Here is a 9,093-nt window from a genome sequence, read left to right as displayed (position 1 = left end):
AGGCAAATGAAGCCTTGCTTTGCAAGAACTGCTTGCTGCGAACTACCTGCCATTTTCTCTTTCTTAGCTTAATTTATACAGGAGCCAAGGGGATGCGCATGTGCCCATGTTTTGCAACGTCCACCAAACCACTGCAACTGCAGAGTAAAGATCGCTAGCGCTTGCAGCGACATCCCGCGCCCTGGTGGCAGTGAATCGCTGCTGTGCCGACTCTGTGGCTTGTGATTTATTTTCGTTCAGCGTCCCGGTGTGCTGTTGTAAATAACAGGGCTAGTAGTCGGTGATTCCGGCTCTAGAAGATGGCAGGCGAAGTTGAGAAAGCGCAGCTGGCATCCGAAAGCGGTGATACCATATTTGGCAAAATCGTAAGGGGAGAAATACCTACGAAGTTTATATACGAAGATGACAAGGTGAGCTAATCGCGTCGCATTCAGTTGAGAAACCAACACCTTTCAGGGGGTCCGCGAACAGAGAATATCTCGGTTCCAGTATTTTGTCACGGAATCGGATGTCTCGTTAAGTGGACATCGTTAATGACTTTCTCGCGCGCATTCTTGCTGTCTGGTTATTTGAACCAGAATTTGACACTCGTTAATTCGCCGGCAGCTTTTGAACTAGGCCTAACGGCCCGAACTTCGATTTGTAGACGACTTTCTAAACATTTAGTTTGCTTGCTGTGGGCGTGGGAAGTGCTGAAATGTATTCCAGCTTCCTAATCAGCTAGCGGTTCGCAGGCAAAGAATGCCTAAACGTTCTTTTTAAAGCCGTGAAGCATTTGCTTGCACGTGTGTATCATGTTAAAAAGTTCGGCCCTTGTGTTCTGCTTCATAGGCAGCACGGCGGTAGGCTGGCCGTCAGTGGGGCTGTGTATGCATTTTTTATCAACTACGCTTTGATTTCCTACCTTTGGGTGGACTACAAGTGTCCTGCTCGCAGGAACACTTTGCGAGGCGTCTGCGCTCGTATGCCATCTTTTCTGGAAAGTTCCGTAGGTTGTTAACCTCAAGCGTTCGCCTTATATTGCTAAAACATCTCACTCATAATGTTCGAGAATGTTGCTATTCTGACGCAGCAAAGCAGCGTTTTTTCCCCGGCGATGTTTGTTAACGATGTTTGTTAACTGTGAGGCGAAAAAATTACTACGGTTCTTCTAGCCCCTAAATTGTAAAACACTTTCATCATTCGAAACATCAACGTAGTCACGAGCTTTTTTGCCTTTCAGTGCGTGGCCTTCCATGACATCAACCCGCAGGCGCCGGTGCATTTTTTGGTGATACCGAAGAAGGCCATCCCGCAGCTCTCCAAGGCTGAGGAAGCGGACAAAGATGTAAGTCAATGTGCATCGCGCGGTTTTAACCAAAGTGCAGTTGATGGGAGATTTTTAATGTAGTGACATCTTCCGTTTCCTTTCCCTTTGCTGTCCTGCGGTCCACGAGTTCTGGTGAATTTCATTTGTTTTCGCTGCAATTCGCAATGTCTCTGCAGTGAACTTAGTTTTCTGATGATCGTACATTCCTTGTTCATCTCTGCATCATTTGAATTCACTGCAAATTGGTAAATGGGGAACATAATTCATCTGAACCATCAACCTTTTGTTCCTATGATGTCACAAGCATTAGTGGCACCACTATCATACCGTCTTCATTGTTGTTTTGTGCACTTTATACTGCAGTGTAGTAAAAGTGCAAGAATGCACATTGCATTTTTTTATGTAATATGTATGGAGTAAGTGGTAAAGTGTTTCTTGCTTGGTGAGACCTCTTTAATTGGTTTCCATGCTGTTTTTTTTAGTCTTGTCCATTAGTTTTCAAAGGGTTCTTTCGTAGTGTTGTTTCTTGTAAGCCTATTATCTGCATGAATGCCTTTATTAAATCACAGAAAGTTTTGAAATACCTCAAATAGTGTTCCTCTCTCATCTTGTACATTTCTCTATGGCTGCCAGCTAAGCAGAAAACAAATCTGAGGTACATGCTTCCGAAATCCTATCATTGCGCAGCTTCCTTGTTTTATTTCTTACATCATCTATAATCTCCTTCTTTCCTCTATTGCTCCTTCCCCTGTGCCTCCAGATTTTGGGCCACATCATGTACGTGGCACAACGTGTGGCCAAGGAACAAAAACTGGACAAGGGTTTCCGTGTCGTGGTCAACGATGGTCCACAGGGCTGCCAGTCTGTGTACCATGTCCACCTTCATGTCCTGGGGGGACGCCAGATGAACTGGCCCCCGGGCTAACATCCTGTTGCATAGGGGCCGGTTGTTTGCCTTACAGCCCTTTCTATTTTTGTGTGTGCCTAACTACTCCTTTGTCGTTTCTTGAGGTGGAAGACTGCATTATTCTTGTTCTGGTTGCGCTGTGTGTTGAATAAAGCATTAAATGTGAGTGAAGACCTCTAGTGTGTTGCTGACCGGTGTCCTTGACTTTGATAAATGCCTACAAGTAGCAAGGCCTGTATCCTTGACAGCAAAAATTTAAGAAGTCATAAAGTGTTCTCATTGCTGAGGCTGGCAGTATAGAATATGAAGGTTTTGTCAGCGCATGCATATTAATGACCAATGAAGTGCATATCTAAATCATAAGCTTGATGTGCAAGGCATGTAATAGTCAGCATATTTTCTTTTCTGCCTGTAGCATTAGAATTTGTGCTCACCTGTTGAAAGCTATGGAGCGCAACTTTGGTGAAAAATATATTTGAATCTAGGGTGCATTGCTCGAAGATATAGTGGTGCACCGTGTAATTCAGATGTTAAGATTTGGGCTGCATGTATCTCTTCAAGGCATCGCGCAAACATGGTGATAAATTTGGGTTTCTTGCTATTATTGCCTTTCAAAAACATTAAGTTGTACAGAAGTCTGAGCCACACTGCATGTGCTGTATTCCAGCAAACCTTTCAATGACAGTTGCTAGCACTAGTGTCAAATAGTTATTTGTTTACTTGAATGGAAATACATATATGAATAATATTCAGCATAAGGTCCCGAAGTCTAACTGTGCGGGACTCTCCTATCCATGTCAAATATGAAGATGCACAATAAGTTGCGCAGACTTCAAATGTTGCAGCGATCAAGCTCATTATTCGTCAAATCAAAGACCGCCAACAACACGAAGGCAATAAAGCAGTTGGTTTCAGCAAACGACCAATAAATTATATACAATACTGTAGACGAAAACAGTGTCAGTTGACATTTGATGAAAAAAATGACAGTCCAAAATGGCATTGCAAATACGCAGATTATCATCAGTAAATTTGCAGTACGCTACATAACAGGTACTCCATAAGTTGTTAGAAGCTGGATAAACAGTTTGAAGTTTTTTATTCCGGAACACAACGACTGGAAGGGCGCTCCTGACAAAGCTAGGTCGGGAAATAGAAAAGCCACAAAATAGCAGGGCCGCAATACCAGACCCGCTAAGAAAGAAGCTATGCATACAACCTATCCCCCGAAACATGGATCCAAACCTCCATGCTAACAGGAGACAGGTTAGGGCAGAATTTCATGAGAGGAACATGGGGCATCGGGACAACACAGTCTACACTGATGCCTCCCTATACCCCCAAACACAAAAATAGCGCGGTAGCAGTAGTTGTAAATTACCACTGAGAACACATCACAAGCCTCACAGCCGAAGTATCTAATATAACGGAGGCAGAGGAGATTGCTGTCGCCCTGGCTGCGAATGAAGGGTATAGGACAGGGAGATCCCTTAACATCTTAACGGATTCACAAGAGGCGTGCCGGAACTATACTAGAGGCAGAATTAGCAGCACGGCACTCAAGATCCTCAGTAGAGCTCTGCTCCCTGAGGGACGACCAATACACAACATAATCTGGATACCGAGTCACGCAGGGATCAGGGGCAATGAAGGGGCAGACAACCTAGCTTGAGGAATGACCAGCCAAGCAGGAACGTCATTAACCCCGAGGGGCCCCAGATTAATTGCGGGGACACCTATTCGGAATTATTAAACCTATATAAGGGGCTAAGTATCCAATACCCCCCACCACATAAAGCATTATTCAAGGAGGAAGCCACAGGATGGCGAAGACTGCAAACAGGCTCCTTCCCAAACTTATACATATTAAGCAAGATGTTCCCCATACAGTATAGCACCAACTGTCCGTGGTGCGGAGCAAAACCAACACTATATCATGTCACATGGGAGTGCGGAAGAAATCAAGCATTCCACAAACACAAAACACCAAGTGCGGAGCAATGGGAGAGTCTGCTCACCAGCTGCGAGCTAGGGGTCCAAAGGGCCCTCATAGCACACGCAAGCGAGGTGGCCCGACTCAGTGGAGCCCTGGACTAGGGGCCCACCCACGGCCAAGGAGGACCCAATCTTCACGACGAAGACTTCGTCCTCTACCGCTACTACTTCCTAAAGGAACCAATAAAGTTTCTCATTCATTCATTCCGGAACTAAGATCTAACATGGTCCCAATTTTGAATGGCTGGAAGAAGCAGATTATTTTGCAGCGAAAATTGCATGCACCTATTTGGTATGGTATGCTCAGGAAATTCTTTCACATAGACTTGTCTATAAAATATTCGAAACAAGGAGGCATCAGGAAACGTAGAACATCTCGACAGGCAGAATGTTATGACAAACTCAGTGGGAATGAAATATGAAAGGTAACTATGAATAGAGACTTATGAGCTGCCTCAGGACAACATGCAGCAAAATAGTAGTATAGACTTTTGCAATAAGGCCTCCCTGGGTGCTGCCATATTGTTCACTGGACTGTCCTGAGCACTTCGCACTAGCGCAGTGGAAGTGGTGGTGGAACCGGTTTCGGACAGTCCAGAGGGGAGGCGTTTCACAACTCCCTCGCCAGGTGCAAAGGTCTATAGTGAGCCTTACTTCAGCACATAGTTACACAAGTCTGGTAGTCAAAATGAAGAGCCCAAAGCAGAGCTTTAATGCGAGATGCGACCTTATTACAAATATATGAAACATGGGTGAATTTGAGACGAAGATTAGGATCTACTATTAAAAATGCAATGCCGTCGGTGGGTGCAGTGTCAAGCAATGCCGTGTGAAGGGAAAGTGTGCTAGGAACATGCTTGTGGGATGGCCTAAATACTATAAAATGAATTTTCAACTGATTAATATGGAGCCTGTTTGCTTCTAGAGAACGAAAGGCTACTTCAAATTTAACAAAACAGTCAAGGGAGGAGGAGAGAGACTAATAAAACAGGAGAGGTCTGCCTGGTTGTTGGCCTGGCATGCTACTCCAGGTGAGGGTGAAAGAAGAGGGGGATGAAAAAGGGAAAAAGAAAGGATGAATGGTGAAATCAAGCACACGCACCCACTCTTGATTGTCAAAGAATGCCCATCTAACCCATGTCTCTAAGAAACACTAAAAATGCTTTTGTCCCAAGTGCACCCAAAGCCACATCTCTCCAGGGTCTGAAGACATGCTCCAGGTGCACGGGGCCATCCTGTAGGAGTCCTAAAGCACTTAAAAGTGCCTTGTGATGGTTGTTAAAGAGTTGGCAGCAGCGGTCAAGGGAATGACTCAAGTAAACAGTATCGTTAGCACATATAATGGTGTTGCAAGGTTGTATTCACATGGGGAGATCATTTATATAAGTTAATAAGAGGGGACCTAGAATCGTTAAGTGGAGTGTACAGAGTTCCCACTGTAGGTATATTCACTAACACTGGTTATACGTAGGCATTGGTCTTCAGTATGCCAAATTAAATTTGCGAAAATTCGGGAAAAAAAATCGGTATTCTTTAACATACATGCCACACAACTAGTTTGCTGTATGGTAGGAGTTGCACTCGGGCAAAGGCAAAAAATTACCGGATTACGGAAAGCGGGTATTGGGAGACGGTGGTGCCGTTGTGTTAAGTAGAGCACTTGTGTGTTCTGAGGTATTACTCCTTTACACACCTCTGCAGACAGGGATGCCCCAGCAGTCAAAATGCCAGGCACTTGTGTTGAGGGTGGGCCCACACCCTGATGCTCAGTGCTTTCTTTAGCTATTTTCTTAGAGCAGGTCATGCAGCCTCCACCCCACCCTAATGCCGTTCGAAAAGGCTAATTCGAAAACAAACCCTGTAAACAGCAGGAAGGGTGGTTAGCCGACTGCAAAAGGCCAAGACCTTGGCAGGTCGCTTTCTTCCCGCAGGGCAGAGGCGGCATGCGAACCCCTCGGTTTCGCACTGGGGTGTGAAATGTGGCAGTTCAGCAACACACTGCATAACAGTGACCAAATGTCCTGTGGAGACGGTCAGCAAATGGTGAGTGGGGGGGGGGGGGGGGGGGGGCATGGACATCTTGCTCTACCCAGTGCAGAAACCCAACGTTACCATGAACCTATAGCTTTTAGAAGTCAACTTCCACTTGCGTTTTTCTCTTCTACCATATAACTTCTGTTCGTTTTCTAAATGGGGATGGGATTTGTCTATAAGCTCATAACTCAGTACGAACATTTTTGCGATGGTTTAGCTCTGGTTAAACCTGCAGTGACGCGATAGCTACAACTGGCCGAGTGGAACTTGGTCACGTGACCAACCACGTGATCAGCCACGGCACCGCGCCGCCGGCAGCTGCTCCGCACCACGTGACAGCGTGGTGGCGCCGCCACGCTTCAATTGAATTGGCTTTTGGGGAAAGGAAATGGCGCAGTATCTCTCTCACATATCAGCGGACACCTGAACCGCGCCGTAAGGGAAGGGATAAAGGAGGAAGTGAAAGAAGAAAGGAAGGAAGAGGTGCCGCGCTGAAGGCTCGAAATGATACCGTAATGTAGCTATCGCTACAAAAAAAAAAAAAGTTTTCAGGAAAGGACGCAGTAACTGTCTCACTTATCTCGGTGGGTACCCGAACCGCGCCGTAATTAAGGTAAGGGATAAAGGAGGAAGTGAAAGAAGAAACTGCCGTAATGGAGGTCCTCGGAATAATTTTAACGTGATTGACTAGCAGCAGGCCCGCGAGGCGACGACGAGGCAACACCTCGACGTCCCCACGTGGGAGACCTAAGACCCCGTCGGCGAAAGCTCTGCGGGACTATAAATAAAGTTGTTACCAACCAACCAGCTGACAATTGAGCACACGAGCGCCTTTTGAATTTCGCCTCCATCGAAACGCGGCCGCCGTGGTCAGGATCGAACCCGGGTGGTTAGTCCGGCTCAGTAGACGAGCGCCTTAACCACTGAGCCACCGCGACGAGTCCAGCTTACAAAAATGTCAAAAGGGAAATTCCGGGTGACTTTTGACCTCACAGGAATACCACCTTATATCGCAAAAAAAAAAATGTGTTCAGAAATGAACGCCGAGAAAAGTAAGCAGAATTTTCAAAACATAAAAATCGAAGATTCCAAACCGCTAAGAGCACGTGTGCACAGTACGGCAGTACTTAGGTTCGCAAGAGATGTCACAGGACCTTTGCAACAGTGACATTTGCAATGCACAAAAAAGAAAGCGCTATCACCTGACGTCGCAATTTCGCGTAGTGCTGACTAAAGTCCCTTCATGATCTTTCCTAAAAAAAAGCTGATCTAGGGACTGTAGTGCTGACCAGGCGTCGTGACTTGAGTGATGCACGACTCGGAAATCTGAGACGGCTTCATTTAATGCGCCAGCTGCGAATTCCCACTTCTCCTGAGACGAAAGTGAAATTCAATGTAGGCCCTTCTCCGACGTGTTTCAGTAAATTTCGAATGACCGGCGTGCAGATGGTTTCCCAGTTATTCTTCGACTCGCGTTTGCTTAGCGTTTCCTCGCACGAGCGCCGCTGCTTGCTTTGGGAGCCCAAGGCAAAGAAAGTACATAAAGCGCCTGCAGATGCGAGATCTACGTCATATCCGCCAGGTTCCGGAAGTGCTCTCTCCTCCTCACTGTTTCTCTTTCGCCCGGAGCAACACATCGATCCCGCGTCAGCCGCTGTCAGTTGGGCCAACATGGCGGTGGACTTCACGGCCATTTTCAAAATTCTCGTCCTGGGAGACAGCAATGTGGGCAAAACGTGCATCGTTCACCGATTCTGCGACGAGCGGTTCTACGACACGTATATATCCACAATCGGTAAGTCTCATCGCGCCCCCTGCGGGCGATGGTGGGCATATTTCTCCGGTCTTTTCTCCGCCCTGTAAATTGGGCTTCCCCCGGGCGCTTTCCTGCTGGGTGGAAAAGCCGAAATATCGGGTTGCCGACTCGGCACCGTTTTCGTCTTTCAAAGCGCCGCTGAACCTTCTCGTTTACGATAGGAAGACTATATATAACGTGTTATTTTGCCGCAGCGCCTAAACGGCGGTTCACACAGGACCTGTTGAGCGAGGCCTGTGTTTTGCATTCAAAACATCTGTGTTCTCGAAAACTGTATCATTTGCTCAAGGCTCGCAACCCGTGCTTGCAAACGCGGAAGTGAGCTACCGTGGAGTGCTGATGGCATTGCGTGCGAAGCATGGAGGTGGAAGATGCAGCTAGGCATAAGCAGGGAGCCGTTGGGCTCGCCGTGCAAAGCAAACAATACGGGCGATGAGTCATCTGGCCGGCGCGTTCGAAGCGGTGTACGTGCGAACCTCGATACAGCGCGGTGCGGACTTTCAGCGCAGTCCGCTGCGCCGCGGGGAATTCCCCCGTTCTGAGACCCAAGATTGATTTTTCGCCGTGGTCCGGCTCTTTTCGTACGAAAGCCTTGCCTGTATATTGGAGGTAGAGCCACTGCCTGAGCCGACTGTACGGCGTGCAGACAGAGTGCAGCTGTTCGTTTTATACTGGAGCGTAAGGCGCGTCTCCAAGGCCGCCGCTATTGTTAGCCGGCAAGTTTTTATATCCAAATAAAAATAGACGCAAAGGACAAAGGTCGACAGATCCTTTTGTCGTGATACCCATTATGGGTAAACCCAGCCGTTATGTTCGTCCACGTGCGTTCGTTCGTTGGCGTGACATTTGAAACCTGTCAGTCGTCGCACGCCGAGATAAATGGCCAAGTTCGTTCGGCAGGCGTTGCTGGATGCCTCAAAGCTGAGTTCGGTTGGTCCTTAATTGTTGATCATAGAAGGCTTTTGTGCATAAAAATGCTGTAGTAGCTGTAAACTAAGCACCACATTTGAGGTTGGGTTATCTATAGCCATG

General features: G+C 47.0%; 2 protein-coding genes across 3 annotated transcripts in view; both read left to right on the top strand.

Annotated features, from left to right (window-relative positions):
- The first annotated feature begins 203 nt into the window (after positions 1–203).
- On the top strand, positions 204–2,387 carry HINT1 (histidine triad nucleotide binding protein 1). Its single transcript, XM_077627245.1, has 3 exons — positions 204–410; positions 1,223–1,327; positions 2,070–2,387. Exons 1-3 carry the CDS (start codon positions 300–302, stop codon positions 2,232–2,234), a joined length of 381 nt encoding a protein of 126 aa, XP_077483371.1. The 5' UTR covers positions 204–299; the 3' UTR covers positions 2,235–2,387.
- Positions 2,388–7,873: 5,486 nt separating this feature from the next.
- The window catches only part of LOC144093653 (ras-related protein Rab-8A-like), a 92,836-nt gene continuing 91,616 nt past the window's right edge, over positions 7,874–9,093 (top strand). For both annotated transcript variants that reach the window (XM_077627244.1, XM_077627243.1), the window contains exon 1: positions 7,874–8,040. In XM_077627244.1, coding sequence (XP_077483370.1) covers positions 7,917–8,040 — 124 coding nt within the window. In that variant the 5' untranslated portion in view covers positions 7,874–7,916. The remainder of the gene's footprint in view (positions 8,041–9,093) is intronic.

The sequence above is a fragment of the Amblyomma americanum genome, chromosome 6, assembly GCF_052857255.1.
Source record: "Amblyomma americanum isolate KBUSLIRL-KWMA chromosome 6, ASM5285725v1, whole genome shotgun sequence".
NCBI lineage: Eukaryota > Metazoa > Arthropoda > Arachnida > Ixodida > Ixodidae > Amblyomma > Amblyomma americanum.
The sequence above is the reverse complement of the archived record's forward strand: the minus strand, read 5'-3'. Positions and strand labels throughout refer to the sequence as shown.